The 17,639-nt window shown below is 38.9% G+C and overlaps 1 protein-coding gene across 1 annotated transcript; it reads left to right on the top strand.

Annotated features, from left to right (window-relative positions):
- Window positions 1–1,781: 1,781 nt before the first annotated feature.
- On the top strand, window positions 1,782–16,895 carry LOC113422721 (keratin, type II cytoskeletal 6A-like). Its single transcript, XM_026683842.2, has 9 exons — window positions 1,782–2,459; window positions 9,589–9,803; window positions 10,240–10,300; window positions 11,086–11,181; window positions 11,876–12,040; window positions 12,961–13,086; window positions 13,905–14,125; window positions 15,441–15,475; window positions 15,571–16,895. The coding sequence occupies exons 1-9, from the start codon at window positions 1,926–1,928 to the stop codon at window positions 15,897–15,899; spliced, it is 1,782 nt and encodes a 593-aa protein (XP_026539627.2). The 5' UTR covers window positions 1,782–1,925; the 3' UTR covers window positions 15,900–16,895.
- The last annotated feature ends 744 nt before the right edge of the window (window positions 16,896–17,639 follow it).

Genomic DNA, 17,639 nt, shown 5'->3' with positions numbered 1-17,639 from the left:
TTGAGGTGCACACAGGCAATTAGGTTTCACAGTACTTGATACTAGTCAAAAGCTCAGCTCCTGGTCAAATTGTTTTTCAAGTTTAAACATCCATCAATTAACATAAACATCCATAATTTGCCCACCCAGATAATGGCTACTCTGAAAATGTACAGGGCCTATAGGGAAAGGTGTGAAAAGCAAGTGTACACTTGTAATGTTTGCAGTTATGAAAGACTAGTGAAGACATTTGAATAGATCTGGTTCTGAAGAGGACATATTACATTTTTTGTTTTCTCGCTTTTAGCTACTCCCTGATTTATCCATCCCAACTGGCTGAATTAAATTACTAGCAAAATGTCATCACTTGATCAGAGGAGAAAGTTGGGGGTTGGATGGAATTGCTTGGGATTATTAGTTTGTTTAGCATATTTATAGTATAAGGCTATCAGACTCTGGTCATCATAAAACATTGAAAACATCAGAATGTTTTAACAAGACAAAGAATTATATGTATTCAGAAGAGAAGACCACATGGAAAGTAGCATGAAAAATTTAATAAGAGGCTCTCTCTCCCCATTGCTCCATGCCTGGGGAAAAAGCCAGAATATAGATCATATTGTATACATTTTTTCAGCTTTTCTAATGACGCATTAAGTTGGCTGCATTTGTTTCTATGCAAGCTTGGGAAATGATTCTTATAAAGGTTTCTGTTCCTTGCATGTTGTGCCCAGGCAGGCAAAGAACATTATTTAATACATAATATTTCAAGTGCAAGACATTTTTGCCCTGACGTTTTTTTGCAATTAAGGGAACTTTTATTACTTGTTGTGGTTTAGTTGAGTACTTGGTATTGCTTGAATAGAAGCTGGAAACATTTAGCTGAACGTGGTTTTCCAAACCACCCCAAAGTCCTGAAATCACCCTGAAAACAACTTGTTATTTAAAATGAACTTGTTTATAGTATTCCTTTAACCAAGGTGCCCGCATTGTAGTGTTACACAAAATCTTCTTAGATGGCCATAGCTCTAGATAAAATGTTGTACAAGTTCCAATGATGCTGTAGCCCTAAGAAAGGCATGGTGTTACTCAAGTAGCTCAATCTATCATTTCTGAGCCATTTACATGGATTTGTAGAAAATCACCCATTCTCATCTTGATGCTCTTTAAGTATTTAGCCTGAGACTCATCTCTGAACATTGCTAGTGATAGTGTCCGTTTGTGGAAATTGCAGGTGAACACATCCAAAGAAACTAATGTTGGAAAAAGCTGATGTGGAGGTGCAATCACAATTTATGTGATTCATAATAACACACACACACACACACACACACACACACACACACACACAAAAATATGAACACACAAATGCTCTTACGGGACTCCCCACTAAAATGAACTTTTGCAGAATTTTCTAGAGCTGAACGTGTTCTTAGAATTCTCTATGTGATCTTGCTGATTGGCTCAGAAGACCTACAAACTTCTGCAGAGCATCACACACTCAGATCCGTGCCTTGTTCTTTATGTGCAACAGTATATGTTGGCACAGAGGAAAGTATCCTCAGTTGTACCCCCTTGCATTAATCTTCAGTTGTGTACCATAGCTTAAAGCTCTTTGAAGAAAGCAAACATGGTAATGGTGAACATGAAAGGGATGCAAATAAGCTGGTATTGCAAGGCAAGCAATTTGAACAAATTAAAGTTATCGGATAGGTGTGTTACACTTGATGTTGGGCCGTTACTGTAGAACTCATTGCTTGAAGGCAAGCCAAGCCCTTGAATATTTGCCTTCCTCTTCTCATTCCCATGCAACCAAGCCCAAGACGTCAAATGCATATAAGGAGACATCTCCCATTTCCACATCACAGGGGGGCTCTTGGTCTCCTCTAATCTCGACTTCTGTTTCTGCTTCACAACCTTGCCGTTCTCCCACTCACAGACGCACCATGAATCGGCAATTCAGTTCCAGATCATTTTCAGCGGGGGGAAGGAGGAACTACTCTGTCTCCAACAGTGGCTTCCGAGTGGGCAACAGCTCAACCTCTGTCATCGGAGGAGTGGGATCTTTTGGTGGTGGCTTTGGCAGCAGAAGTCTCTACAACGTTGGTGGAAGCAAGCGGATCTCTATGGGCCTAGCTTCCGGTGGTGGTGGAGCTCACTATGGAAGAAGCTTGGGTGGTGGTCTGGGATTCAGCAGTTATAGCACAGGATATGGAGGTTATGGTGGCGGGGTTGCCCTTGGCGGTGGCATTGGCCTAGGTAGTCATGTTGGAGGCTTTGGTGGTGGTGGTGGAGGAGGATATGCACTTTCAGGCTCAATGCCTTGCCCACCACCTGGGCGAATCCACAACGTCATAGTGAATAAGAACTTACTGACTCCCCTGCATGTGGAGGTCGATCCTGAGATTCAGAGGGTCCGGGTGCAAGAGAGGGAACAGATTAAGACCCTCAACAACAAGTTTGCCTCTTTCATTGACAAGGTAAGATGGAGGGCAGGGAGAACATTGCATTGCAAAAAGAAACACTAGGAAGATCATACAAGAGGTTCAAGGCTGTTCTGAAAATAAGAAACAAGGGAAATTTTCTTTTAGAACCTGAAGGTAGGTAGAGTGATGCTGCTCAGGATTTCTATAGCTTATGAAAACCTGACTTCATAAAGAGGACAAAATGACTGAAGCTACAATGATTAGAGTTTCTGCTGTTTTAATTGTAGGGCAACGTTCCTCAATCAGGTTTCCTTCATGTATTTTGGGCAGTAATTTCTATTAATCCCTTTGTCTATGTTGGCTGGGAATGATAACATTTGCAATTGAACCTATCTGGAGAGCACCAGATGGTGGGAAGCTACACTTGAGAAAAGAACTAGTAACTTTATTTAAATTGTACATTTAAATTAAGTACTAGGAAGAAATTCTTAGGTTTCAGGGTATTTCCGTAATGAAACACCTTATCTATAAATGTGAAAGTTTCTATTTTCCCTGGAAATTATCAAATAAGGATGGTCAGACATTTGTAATGATACTAGATGAAAAGATATCTTGTCATGGAATACATGGTCAATTAAGACTTCAACACCCAGAATTCCCTAGCTAACTCTCAGGATTCTGGGAGTTGAAGTCTACATATCTTAAAGTTGCTGAAGTTGAGATACACTGATCTGAAGATTAGTGTCTGGTATAGCATTCTACTGCATAATTTAGTAAACTTGGTGGCAGAAGGTATGTGCAAATTCCTCCTAATTTCAATCCTTCTTATTTCTACCAAAGGAATTAGGAATTACTTCTGTCAGAAATACTAACCTCCACCCCCACAATACTGTTAAATTCATTGCTGGCTTCACTTAGTAGATATGGCAGCTTCTTTCAAATAAAATGTTATAGTGACATTGATATAAATCTATTCTAGTATATGTAGTAAATAAACCTACTTAATTCCCAAAAAGCTAATTGTCTCCAGAATGAATAAGTTAATCATCACTATTTCAAAGAGCTGGTTTCTCTTTGCAATATGTGTCTAAACATAGTTTTAAATGAAATCTTTTCTCATAAGAGGAAAGCTGCCGGGTAAACACAAGCCAAATTTTAGCAAAGCAAACCTACAACATTTTGAGATAGAGGTTACTTTTTATATATATAAAAGAAATATAAAAGCTTTTAAACAAGGACTGCTTTGCATGCATTTCAACTGGGGTGGAAATGAACAATTGTGACTTTTAAAAGGATTTTTAGAATGTGGAAGTTAAAATGCAGAACTGTTAAAATTGGTGGAATTTAGGGGTGAGAGAAGTAGGCATGCTGCATTTTATTGCAACCATTTTGGATTAATTTGATAGTAGTAATTTGAAAACTCATTTGGTTAATATAAATGGTTCTAACGAATTATGCAGTTAGTAGTATATTCCTAATGATATATTATACAACAATAGTATGTTCTTAATGACATATACAGCTTCATTCTTAGGTGTTTCTCAATCACAGGTTTGTTCACGTGCATGTGAAAATCATGTTACATGTTCGTCTTCATAACATGTTTTATGAAACATTTATTGCTAGTATTCACAAACTACTCCCCCAAGGTTTTATTATTATGATGTAATAGAAATAAATAAAAACAAACTTGGTGTAGTGGTTAAGGCATCATGCTAGATATTGGGAAGCCTTGAGTTTTAGTCCTGTCTTGGATATGAAAGTAGCTAAGTGACCTGGAGCCCATATCTCTTTCTTGGCCTTGGACAATGGCAACCTGAAAATTGCAGGGATTAGTATAGGTAGTCACCATGACTCAAGACTGTCTTGAAGATGCAAACACACACACCACACACACACACACACGTGTGTGTGTGTGTATATATATATATATATTATTAAGTTTTTGCAGGTATTTATATGTATGGTATTTAGCTTTGTTCGGGTATTTTCCCATGTCATTATAGTTGTGCTTTTAAAGTTGTAGCAATGTTTCGGCAGAATCTCATCTGCCATCATCAGGCTTCTGTATTGTGTTCGTCTGTGAGTCAGACTTTCACAGCCATTTCAGTTTTAAATTTGGGGCTAGCCTACTGCTGTGCCAGAATGGTTTTTTCTTCATCCTGATTGGTTGGGAGTCTTGGTCTGTGTTTATTGGTCTTGGAGTTTGCTGTCCGTTTACTTGGAGCCAAGTAAAAGTAAAAGCCTCCAATACAGGAAACACAATGTTGCCAGCCAATCAAGACAAAAAAAGCTACAAAACAGACAGAAGATATTAGAAACACCAATCAAGCAGAACACTGGAATCAAGTGTCCTGCATGAAAGAGCTTTAAAAATATGCTATTCCTTCCCTTCCCCCTGCATAAGAACATTAACATGGAACAGGTCAGGAAGGGCTGTCTGTACAATTTAATGTTCTGAAAATGTAGTTTAGCCCTAGGCAAATCTAATTAATACTTTGAGCTTTTCCTCACTGGGTTTTCTATACAGCTCTCTTCTAAACACTTGTATCAATATACCTCTACAGAGGCATACCACAGTAATGTCTTCCCTTCATTAAATCTATACTTGACACGTGCCTGGTAAATTTTCTGCCAAGCCCTCATTCATTGCTTTCCAAAATACTGGCAGATGTCTTTGTCCAGGTCATTGGTATATGGAATTATAGAGTTGGATAGGGTTGTTTAGACCGTCCATTCATCTGCTCATTGCAGAAATAAAAATTTATTCTGAAGAATAAGTCTGAAGGTTACGATTCTATAGGGAGCTTTGGAGGTAGGAAAAACTGCTTGCCTGGTGAATTTAACTCTTCCCTGTCTAATGATCTTTTTGTTTCACCTCATATAAGTTCAATTTTGTTTCCCTTTTTGTTTTCTTTCCTTTCTCAATCCAGTTATCCTTTCCCATTGCCTAATTACTCAATTGTCAAACTATTCTTATTGTTATAGGATATACCATTCCAGACAACTGGTTGTCCAATCTCTTCTTAAAAACTTCCAGTGTTGGAGCATTCACAATTTCTGGAGACAAGTTGTTCCACTGATTAATTGTTTTAACTGTCAGGAAATTTCTCCTTAATTCTAGGTTGCTTCTCTCCTTGATTAGTTTCCATCCATTGCTTCTTGTCCTGCCTTCAAGTGCTTTGGGGAATAGCTTGACCCCCTCTTCTTTGTGGCAACCCCTGAGATATTGGAACACTTCTATCATGTCACCCCTAGTCTTCTTTTCATCAAACTAGACATACCCAGTTTCAGCAACCATTCTTTATATGTTTTAGCCTCCAATCCCCTAATCATCTTTGCTGCTCTTCTCTGCATTCTTTCTAGCATCTCAACATCTTTTTTACATTGTGGCAATCAAAGCTGGATGTGTAAGATGCAATCCTCCTTCTTAGGATTTGTCTTATAGCTGCCTCATCATACATTTATTAGAAATAATAACAATGTTGTTTTTTTAAAAAAAATACTAAAACTTGTTTAAATTCCATTTGGAGGAAAATCTTTCATTTATACTCAACTCTTGTTTCAGCCTTTTGAGGTGCCTCCACTGTTGAGGAATGAGATGAGGGAGACAATATTCTCCATTGGGTTTTTCACATTGAGGATAAAGTGAACGAAAATGCATACCAAGCACTGCCAGTCATATATAGTTTTGTATTTCCAAGTAGCAGTATATCACTCTCATGGCTGAGTTCCCAATAAATAGTTCTGGAGAAAAAAGATGGATACAACTATTATTGAAAAACATTATCACTTGGAAAAACCTGTTCTGGATTTGTATATATCAAAATGTAATGGGGAACATTGTTCTTGTGAACTGGTCATCCACAATGATCTAAAATGTGGCTTCAGGGATTCCTGGGAAACGACTATCTTACTTTCCACAGGATGCCCTGTCCTTTCAGTCAGGATGAACCAGAATTTGGGTGGGGCAGACTTATCTGCTTCACTTTCTCTAGTTTATGATTTTTTTAAAAAAAGTTTAATGCATCCTGTTTCCATCTCAGTCCATCAAAATTCATGCATACGTGTGTATTCCAGTATATGCATATTTGCATTTAGTTTCTGCAATATACAGTACCCATTTTTGGTAAAGCAATGTTTGTTTATTTCACTTCTTCCTTTCCTATTCCTTCTCCCTCTTTCTCTCACCCTTGAATATCCAAATGGGAGAAATGCAAATGCTGTATTTCAGATTTATTACTATGGAATAAAGGCAAAACTGACAGAATTTTGTCACAATTTCTTCAGTACATTTAACATCTAATTTTCCTCACAGCTGAATATCTAATGGGCTGTTTGGTTTTTCCAATTATTTATCTGTACTTGTGTGTTTTCAAGAGTGCTGCTTTCAGACTCAAATTTCCTTATTAAGAAACATATGGCCTTTCCTTCTGGCTAAATGAGAAATATAATCTTTTCCCATGCAAAATGCAAAAGTTTACAGGCATCTGGCAACTGCATTACATTCTGGTGCCAAGTTTGAAAATCATTATCTTGTTAATTCTTATGACATCCCTCAAGGCTAAGTTCCTCATTATCTATTACTCTTGTTTCAGAGATGAAGGAGCAGCTCTGATGAGATAGTCAATTGCCCAAGGCCACCCAAGAAATGTGGCAGAATCATAATGAACATTTTGTTCTCATAGTTTAAAAAACTGAATTCTGGGGAGGGGGGGAGGTCATGGAGGAGGGGAGAACATATCCATTAGAGCATTGGATGACTATAAAGATATATCATTCTTTAATGAGCATTAATAAATACTCCCTTTCAAATTATAAGCTGTTGTAATTTTATCCTAAGAGGTTTTAAATATGAATAAGAAAGATAAGAGCTCTTTTGATCTTTTTTCATCTTTTTTTCTTTTCCAAATTTATTTCAAGTACATCTTCATTAAACATGGTTTTCCATGCTTATTTAGCACCAATCCAACCCTAAACTACCATTGAGAAAACTATCCTATGTTTTGGCCACTGAGTGCATTTATTAAAGCAGCCATACCATTAGTGTGACTTTTAAAGCAGCCACATTTTTATCCCAGGCTTGGCTTAGGTAGAAGTTGGGGGGGTGGGAATCATAGCTGATTTAATGAATTGGGGAAGGGTATAGGTTTGCTTCTGAAGTCCTTCTGAATAATTTTTGAAGCAATAGCAGCTTCAAAGCATAATGTACCCCAAAGACAACTTCTTTAGATTTACTTCAATAGTTTGGTAGATTTTGTAGCAAAATAATAAGCTTTTGTCTGTGAATTGTGGCAGATCATAGAATAAAACAAAGTGATATAGAATAGAATAGAATAGAATAGAATAGAATAGAATAGAATAGAATAGAATAGAATAGAATAGAATAGAATAACAGAGTTGGAAGGGACCTTGGAGGTCTTCTAGTCCAAACCCCTGCTTAGGCAGGAAACCCTACACCAGTTCCTTAAAAACTTCCAGGGTTGGAGCATCCACAACTTCTGGTGGCAACTTGTTCCACTGATTAATTGTTCTGTCAGGAAATTTTTCCTTAGTTCTAAGATTTCAGGCCGTGTACAGCTACTTGTTTGCTTATATAGGAATTACGGTTTTCTGACTAGTGAACCAGTGAAGTAAAAATACAAAAAAAAATAAAAAATGAACATTGATAAATCTGTTTTACAACCTTTAAAAATGAATGGAAAACAGCAAAGGCAATTCTAAAATACCCAGTGCCCCTACAAATGTAGAGACCAGATAAGCTTTTTACTGCTAGAAAGACTTAATCTTGGTTTGTCAAATAGTTCATTCATCTACATCTCAACCTAAGAAGTTTCAGCCTAAATAGTTATTTGAGAGTGGGAGTGACCTTCTTACGCCCCATTAATCAAATTAGCAGCCTTAAATGCAACGGTAGGTATGGAATTATATTGACTGGGTTAAGAGTGAAGACAGGATGGCCTAATCCTGATTTGTATACTTCCAAAAAGGTGAATATTTTTGCTTCCCTATAAAATTTCATGTTCCAATCATTCCTAGTAATAGATATTGCTGGGGTTTTAGAGAAACAAAATATAGATGTAAAATGCAACTTCCTATTTATTTCCTTTTTTTAAAAAAAGGATCTATGCCAATTTTAATCAGCTGGTGATTTAAAATTTCACAATGAGAATATGTATGTATGTATGTATGTATGTATGTATGTATGTATGTATGTATGTATATGTATGGTATTCAGCTTTGTTTGGGTATTTTCCCACGTCATTATAGTTGTGCTTTTAAATTGTAGCAAGCTTGGCAGAATCTCATCTGCCATCATCAGGCTTCTGTATTGTGTTCATCAGACAACACAATACCGAAGCCTGATGATGGCAGATGAGATTCTGCCGAAACGTTACAACTTTAAAAGCACAACTACAATGAGGTGGGAAAATACCCGAACAAAGCTGAATACCATACATGTAAGTACCCACAAAAACTTAAGAAAACATATACATATAGTCTGACTCACAGACGAACACAATACAGAAGCCTGATGATGGCAGATGAGATTCTGCCGAAATGTTGATGCGGTAAAATTGTGTGGAAATTGATTTTCAACATTTTGAATTTTTAAAATTAGAGAAAGGATGGAGGGAGGGTTAACTATTCAGGAGGACAGAACAGTTAAAACAGTGGGATGGCTTGCCTTCAGAAATTATGGATGCTCCATCACTGGAGATTTTAAAGAAGAGACCGGAAAACCACTTGTCTGAAATGTTTTAGGGTTTCGTGCTTGAGCAGGGAGTTGGATTAGAAGACCTCCAAGAAGGTCCCTTCCAATTCTATTATTTTGTCTCAGAAGTGACTTGGAGAATATTGTTACATGGAGAAATCAGCGGAGATTCAGCAGGGCCTTTCCACCTGATCTGATAAAGAATGATAAAAGAATTGCATTGTCACTAGGGAAACCCATGTTCAGCTCCCAGCTTTAGCCATGGAAGTTCACTTGGTATCTTAGTCCAGTCATTCTCCCTGAGGTCTGTCTATTTCACAGCATTATTGCAGGGAAAAGGGGAAGAGAGAGAGGCCTATATAGACAGGGTAGGAACTAATCTGCAAAACAAACAAACGGATTCTAGGCAATTCTTCCAAGAAAGATAAGGAGGTCCCTCTTCTCTCTCTTCCCCTTGTGGGGTTTTAGGTGCGATTCCTTGAGCAACAGAACAAAGTCCTGGAAACCAAATGGGATCTTCTGTACCAACAAGGCTCTCCAGCACTAAGGGACAATCTTGAACCTATTTATGAGGCTTACATTGAAACTCTTCGAAGGCAGTTTGACAGCCTCTGCAATGATAAAAACCACCTGGACATAGAACTGAAGAACACCCAAGAGCTTGTGGAAGATTTCAAGAACAAGTAAGTAAAAATGAAAAAAAAAAAGTAGTTGATGTTGGGTGGATAATGTGGATTTCTGTCGAGAAGGCAAAGCAATGTGAGATGCCTTCCTCCCAATTATTGCAATTGCTCTTATGCTAATTTTTTTCACCATAGTTTCATGATTTGCTTTCCCTTCTCATTATTTGCAACTGGGTGGGCAGTCTTCTTTCAATTTATACCTAGTTGATTTGCCATGTATGGTCCTGTGCATAGCATCTGGCCAGGTATAATAGTCTCATATGAAGTATAGAACTTCTGCTGATACTTAGGTCAAGCAATGACCTCCTGATTTCATTTGCCATAGAAGATTGTCATAAAGTTATATATTCAGTAAGGCTTGTAAAGATTTTGTATGCATTTGAACAACCGGTTGAATAAAGCTAATATTACCAGTAACAATTTATTCCTATTGCAGATATGAGGATGAAATTAACAAACGGACAGCTTGTGAAAATGATTTTGTGGTGCTCAAAAAGGTAAGTGGTCCATTTTAACACATTAACACATGGAAATGTGAAGCCACAATCATATTTTTTTTATTTCTTATACATTCCCAGTCATTTGCACTTACACATCTATTTGCAGTGCTAAAATTAATAATCTAACATGCCTGGCATTCACAATTACCCCATTACCTGTGTTAAATCCAATACCAACATTTCCGAACCATTGATGTGCAGCTTATCTTAGGACAGAGGTACAGATTGTTGCTATTAGCACATTTAAAAAAAAAAACTCTCTTCCAAAAGTTCACATATCTATGCATTAAAAATTGTTGGCTTCTAACCTGGGATATATTTATTTTCTAAAAGTGCAGCTTAATTATAGGGATGTGTTCTTGCAATGTCCACCACGGCTGATATCACTATAGATTGTAAATGAATGTGGGGTAATGGTTATGGTATTGGGATAAAAGTGGGGAGAGCCAGGTTGCAGTCCACGCACGCCCATGGAAGCTCACAAGATACATTTGGGCCTTTGGCTCTCTAGCAATTCAACCTACCATATAGGGTAGTTCTAATGCGGAATGCTAGGAAGCTCAAGCACTATAAATGCAGGCTTGAGCTCCACAAAGCAAGCTCTTCATTGAACAAATAAATAAATACTTTGTTCTGTATTATGTACCCAGTATAGTACCTGCATAGAATATTGCTTCCTTAAAAAGCCTTAAAGCAGGAATTTCTGTGTTAAATTTAAAGCTCTGACCCATCATTGCCTGCTCTGTCCAGACTATGATAGTATTCATATGTTTCTTCCAAAGGACGTGGACGGCTCATATATGCACAAAATTGATCTGGGATCCAAGTCTGACTCCTTGACTCAATATATCCAGTTCTTAAGAGCGCTCTTTGATGCGGTAAGGATCACTTCTGCCTTATTATACCTATTAGCACCTAAAGCAAATTCATTTTTCCAATATGTGACCAATAAATGCATGTCCCTGTAGAGCAATGCATGCCACCCCATGTAGAGCTTTCTGACTGTGTTTTACTGCCTGCACAAACCTGTCCTTTACCTGTTATAAAAGCTGTCCTATAAATTCATTAACCATGAATAGCTCCTTTCAAATCAACTATCATCTTAATCCTAGGTAAAATAAATTCATCCTTATCAGATTGTTTGGTGTGGGGTGAGATCAGGAGGGACTTTTTCTGTATTGCAAGAATACCTGAAAAGGTGGACGTCTTAATGGGCTTTCAGAGAGAGATTCACATCTCCCACGCCATGTGAGGCCAACAAGCATCACATCTTTTCCCAATGGAAGTGAATGGTGGTTGTTGCCACTTCTACTTTGATAGCTATGAACAAAGTGACACTGAGAATTCAAAATCATATATAATGATAGAAATCCCATCTGTAAAGGATATCTGCTTTGATAGAGGATCTGGAATCTTTATTGGAAAATCATTCCTGTAATTATTTTCCTGTGAGCTCCTTTCAATGTAGATACATGTCTAACAAGTTAATCCAAGGGCACGAACACACTCTGAAGTCACGGTTCCACATCAGGGGTTTTCCCTTAACAATTGTATTGTTTGAAAATCCGACAGGAGCTGGCTCAGATGCACTCACAGGTTAAAGAGACGAACGTTATTCTGCAAATGGACAACAACCGAGATCTGAACCTCGACAGCATCATTGCTGAAGTCAGAGCTCAGTATGAAGACATTGCCAATCGGAGCAGAGCTGAGGCCGAGGCGTGGTATCAATCTAAGGTGAGGATCCTTGGCCAAAGCAGATGTAATTTCATCTCACCTTGAATGACAAAAAAGTCCCCTCAGTTATATAGCAAATCTCTGAGGGGTTTCAATGTTTACACTGGAACAAAATATAATTTCCTACTCTCTGATGCTCCTGAATTAAGAACTACTGAAATCTGAAAGAACCAACTAGCAGTTTGTCCGGAAAGTTAGTCTTTCGCAAGAAAATCAAACAACGGTTTTTATGGCAGCCCAAAGAGGTTCATGAGATCATTATATCATATTTTTAAAGATCTAATCTACTTCACAAGATACAGGGAGCACTATTTTTACGTCATACACATAGGGCATATTACACCCAAAAATGGTTTGGTGAATGACCACTATCAATAAGTAGTTATCATCATCCCTTCCATTTGTATTTCATTTTTCTAAAACGTAACCTTCCCCATCTTGGGTGTATTTATAAGATGTTTCAGCTGCTAGAAAACAAAAGGGTATGGCCTGACATACAATGTACTGTACCTTTCTGTTTTTCCTCAAGTGGAAAAGTATGTTCTGCTCATTTTGTAAGCTGGCTCTTTTGTCTTGAGAGTCTTCCAGCTTCCTGGAATGGTTCCCAAGAATCTGCTTTTTGCCCTGAGAGCACATCTGCATATAAATTTATATTCAGTATATGCATTCCTTTATTGAAAATATATTTCTGTTCCTGTAACTAAATTTTGACTCTTCATCTATAGAAAAACTAGATCTTTCTGTACATTAAGCTTATGCAACTTAAAAATTTCTTTTTCAAGTACTTCGAATGCTCAACCTTTTTTCCATACGTTTGCAACCAATACCAATTATTTTATGCATGTGAATAAAAAACATTTTGTGAACGGAACTTATTTAAGATGCACAAGATGATAATTTCTTTCCACTTTGACTTTCAGTTCCAAGAATTGCAAAGTACAGCTTTCAAACATGGAGATGACTTGAAATCAACCAAAGATGAGATTGCAGATATGAGCCGGTTTGTCCAAAGACTTCGCTCTGAAATTGAAATTGTGAAGAAAGCAGTAAGGCATCCCTTTTCCTTCCCTTTTTCTCCTCCCCTCTCTTTATTTCTTTTTCTAGGGAGAAATTAATTGCTGTAGGATGGTCAAAGATTCAACTCTTGTAACTGCCTAGGTTCAACCCCCCCCCTTTAAACAGGATTTATGCAATTCATATTTCAATAATTCCTTATTCTTTCTTATTTAGTTATTAAAAAACTTTCTATGGTTTCTAGGGAGAAAGGGCAATGGACCATCTTCCAATTAGGTGGCTGATGGCTTCTCCAGATTTCCTTAGTTTCATTTGTAATTGCTTTCAAAGCATATCTTCAAGGTTCCTCAGGGCTTCAGGTTCAGAATCCCATTTTCTACTATTCACTTTCACTGGTTTGGTATTCTCACCTTATTTTTCCCACCTGAATACTTTCGCTTCATCCAGTTCATATGGAAACCACCTGGGGTTTTTTTTGGGGGGGGGGTGGAGAAAAACATATTTTAATTGAAGTAAAAATAACAAGACCATAGAATGGTATTTTTAAAGAAGCAGTGTCTTACTGTGAATAAACCACAAGAAACAAAGCAGATACCTTACACCCAACAGCAACAGAAAGAAACAAATTCCCTCAACTACTAGTGGAATTCTTTCTCCAAGATCTTACATTCTTCTTTAAGAAACAATTAAAAGTAAAGATGGGGCTTGGAAAGAATGCCCATTTAATGTTGGTGCTGCAACTAAAAAGTCGCTTTGAATTAATGAATTAATTGATTAATTCGTATTGCCAATTGCATCCATGTACACAAAACGTGATATCTCAGGGAACATTTGTCTCTTTCTTTCTCAGATTAACAACCTGCAGTCCACCTTAGCAGAAGCTGAGCAACGTGGGGAGTTAGCCCTGAAAGATGCTCGGACAAAGTTGCTTGACCTCCAGAGTGCCCTAACAACAGCAAAGGATGAGCTGGCTCGCCTGCTGAGGGATTATCAAGAATTGATGAATGTGAAGCTGGCCTTGGATGTTGAGATTGCTACATACAGGACTCTGTTAGAGGGAGAGGAATGCCGGTAAGTAACTGACCAGGATATTAGATTCTTTTGCCTATTTCCATGTGCAAAAGACCAATTGCTAAGATCTGAGTTTTGTAGGTGGTTGTCTATTCTGGTCAGATGCAGAACAGACCATAGATCGCCTAGTATAGACATGGGTGGGGACTTGGACAATCCCTTTAGCCAATAATGTAGCTAGATTTTTTTTAAAGAAACAAGAATGCATAGTTCTAGAGAAAATTATTTGGAACAGCAGAAAGAGAAATATGTTGATACAAGACTAAAGCCAAAAAGCTTAAATCAGGGATGTCAAACTCAAGGCCTGGGGTGCAGATCTGGCCAGTGAGGTGCTTAGATCTGCTCGTGGGGGGCCCCCTGGAAACAGTGAAGGATTGGCCCACAGTGCCTCTGCCAGTGAAAGCAGAGGAAGCTCAGGAGGGCTGTGTGCGGCTGGGCATGGCCAACTCAATATCAATCACATTGAGGCACGCATCTCCTCACCTGGCCTCTCATGACTGTGGGGATACTACAACAGTCGTTAAGTGTGAAAAACGGTCATAAGTCACTTTTTTCAGTGCCATTGTAACTTTGAATGGTCACTCCACACAAGCAAAGTACCAGCAAAGGAGGGGGAAAAAACTCCAGAGAAGTTCCTGAGACAGGAAGTCTAGTTCTGCCAAGAATGTAATAAAGGTTAATGGAGAGGCAGTTTCTGTAAGCAACACCAGAATGTTTCCTTCCTGCCTTCCTTACAGGATTAGGCCAGTAATTTCTTCTAACAACCGGTTCTCCGAACTGCTTAGAAGGTTAACAACCGGTTCTAGCGAATAGGTGCAAACTGGTAGAATACCACCTCTGCTGTCAAAGCTGAAAACGGAGCTCGGGAGCCTGTTTTCTCTTTCAGAGCACTTGGGACACCACAAGCGGCCTCAACATGAGAGACGTTGAGCTGGCCACACACATCCTGGCCACACCCACTCCAGACCCCCAAGGTCAAACACACCTGATGCAGTCCTCAATGAAATCGAGTTTGACGCCCCTGGCTTAAATGCTACTATAGGACTGGTTAGAAAACCATGAATTATGAAAATGCTACTGTACAGACCTGTGTGGTTGAATCTCATTATCCTGAGAATACCCAGCTCACACATAATAACCTGACGCTCTGGCCCTGAGTGGTAAATTTGCAGGATTCAGGAAAGACTCCTTGAAGCTATTTTGAAGCAAATTTGATGCCATTATGAAAGCCATGAAAATGCTGAGAGCTGTAGAATTTTCTTAACGATAAAATTTGTTCTCGGCTTCAATGCTTCATTTTTCTTCTCTCTCTTAGGATGTCGGGAGAATTTGAAACTCCTGTCAATATCTGTAAGTACACAATCTAACCTTCAATTAAATTAGTGAGTGCCTTTGTCCTCTTGAGTGATCAAGACTGATTTCTTGTATGATTTTCCAATCCACAGCTGTGATCAGCAGCTCAAGCAACATCAGTGGTGCAGGAGCCGGAGGATATAGTGTCGGTGGGGGATCTGGCTACGGAGCCGGAGGAGGAGCTGGATATACTATTGGTGGAGGAGCCGGTGGATTAAGCCTTGGTGGTGGTGGAGGCGGCGGCGGCGGCGGTCACAGCCACATTAGTGTTGGAGGAGGAAAAATGAGCCGGTTTAGTAGTGGGGGCAGCTTAAGTGGATCTGGAAGCCTCACAGGGGGCGGATACACCTATGGTGGGGGGAGTTCAAGCATGAAGGTTGTATCGTCCACAAGCTCCTCAAGCAAGAGAATAATCAGCTAAGGTTTCTAAAAGCAGAGGTCACTTCCTGCTTCAAGAAACAGAAGAGTCTCTTGTTATCCCGTGCCCAACCAACACACCATACAGTACTTTCTGAAAATTAAGTGTGCCCTCAATTGCCCATACTTCTACTACAATGATCATACAATCCTCTACATTTACAGGGTAAATGGCTTCTTGGGATGACACTTGTAAGCCTAAAGTATGATCAGGAGGTTGATCTAATATTGCAGCCCTTCCAAGTTCCAGGTGGATGATCACATACTTGGAAACTTCCTCTCTCTTTTGCTTTCTAAAAGGATGTATGTATGTATGCACAAGACCAGTGTGTCAGGGCTTCAAGCCCAGTTTTCTCCCTGGCATGCTAGTTTTGCATGAACAGGCATGTTTTCTGATCAATGACAGAAGCATTTCAATCATGTAATCATCCACCTGCAGGCTCAGAAGTGGCCCATCCCAGAAAGGCAGAAGATGCGAGTTGATGTGATTGTTCTGACTGTATGTGTTTCACCCCATCTGTCTTCTTACATGCTCTGCTGCATAGACCATTGTAATTTCCCTGCACCCTCACGTTGTTGGGTTAGTGCTTCTGTGAATGGAATGGTGCTTCCCATATTTCCTTCCTCCATGTGGTCAGCTGTACTGTTGCATAACTCTACAGGAAGCAGGTAACATAGCTTGTCTCTTGGCTTCTCTGCTTCAGTGGCTTTGCCCATCTTCCTGTCACAAAGAGAATACACTAAATTGCAGATGAGGAACAGGAGCACCAAACTAGACATACTACTTTTATAAGCTCTGTTTAAAAGATCACTTTATTGTACATCCGTTGTTAAATTTTAATGTACAGTAGTTCATGTGACTATACCAGCCTCTAAAGTTGTTAACAAAAAGCAAAATGCAAAGTTCCGGCAATTTCCTCATTCACAGTGCACCTCGTGGAATTATCTCTCGTGTCAATAAAGTCTCGTGCTGCAATAAATACTGTCATTTTTAAAATTAGCTCAAAATATTCTCTTTTGTTTTGTAGCTGAAATCATGAAACTGCTTCAACCTGTGATTTAGAACCAAATGTGACTTTGAGCCTAATTTCATTCAGTTCTAACTTCTGGTAACATTTATCCCATTCCTGCGGCTTCTGCTTACCCGGCAAACATAAGAATTAGAAAAAGAATAAAAGGAAGAGAGAGGACAGGGAGTGCCAGAGAGGTTGAAATGGGATACACTAGATTTTTGCTCCACCTATTAATTTCTGCAGTGTTGTTTTCCATTAGCCAACGTCCTTCAAAGATTATCTCTGAGGGAACTTGGCCCCTGGACAAAAATAAAATTGCCTATCTTTGCTCTGCAAGGTATCAGGAGCCTTTTGTGCGCTCTTGCATCCATTCCAATAATTTCCCAAGGAAAGCTCACAAACCAGGCCCAAAGCTAAACTCAGGATAGATCCATTTGCGACTTGTCACCTTCCAGCCTCACATATTTGTGCATTCAAACTGCTCTCATGGCAGGAAAGCAGGGAGGGGAATAGAAGCTTTCTCTCCTCTTCTCCCTTTCAAATATACTATGAGAAAAGTCAGGGTTTTGTTATTTTGCATTACCTTTTACATATGAAGGAGCCTATAATTAGTTATAATTCATGCTTTCTAGACACAGCCATGGTTGCCCAGATGAGTATCCAAGGCTATTTTCAAGAGCAGCAGAAACACTGAGAAACACTTGGTTTTTGTGGAGGACATAAGCTGTTCT

Source organism: Notechis scutatus, chromosome 2 (genome assembly GCF_049901735.1).
Source record: "Notechis scutatus isolate UNSWTSFEM ecotype Mainland chromosome 2, rNotScu1.2, whole genome shotgun sequence".
Lineage (NCBI taxonomy): Eukaryota > Metazoa > Chordata > Lepidosauria > Squamata > Elapidae > Notechis > Notechis scutatus.
This window is presented reverse-complemented; position numbering and strand designations above follow the sequence as displayed.

Bases quoted from the DNA above. Each gene is read 5' to 3' on its own strand.
- LOC113422721 (XM_026683842.2), top strand. From the start codon at position 1,926: ATGAATCGGCAATTCAGTTCCAGATCATTTTCAGCGGGGGGAAGGAGG. The intron at 9,804-10,239 runs GTAAGTAAAAAT...TTCCTATTGCAG, and splicing joins GTGGAAGATTTCAAGAACAA to ATATGAGGATGAAATTAACA. The intron at 10,301-11,085 runs GTAAGTGGTCCA...TTTCTTCCAAAG, and splicing joins ATTTTGTGGTGCTCAAAAAG to GACGTGGACGGCTCATATAT.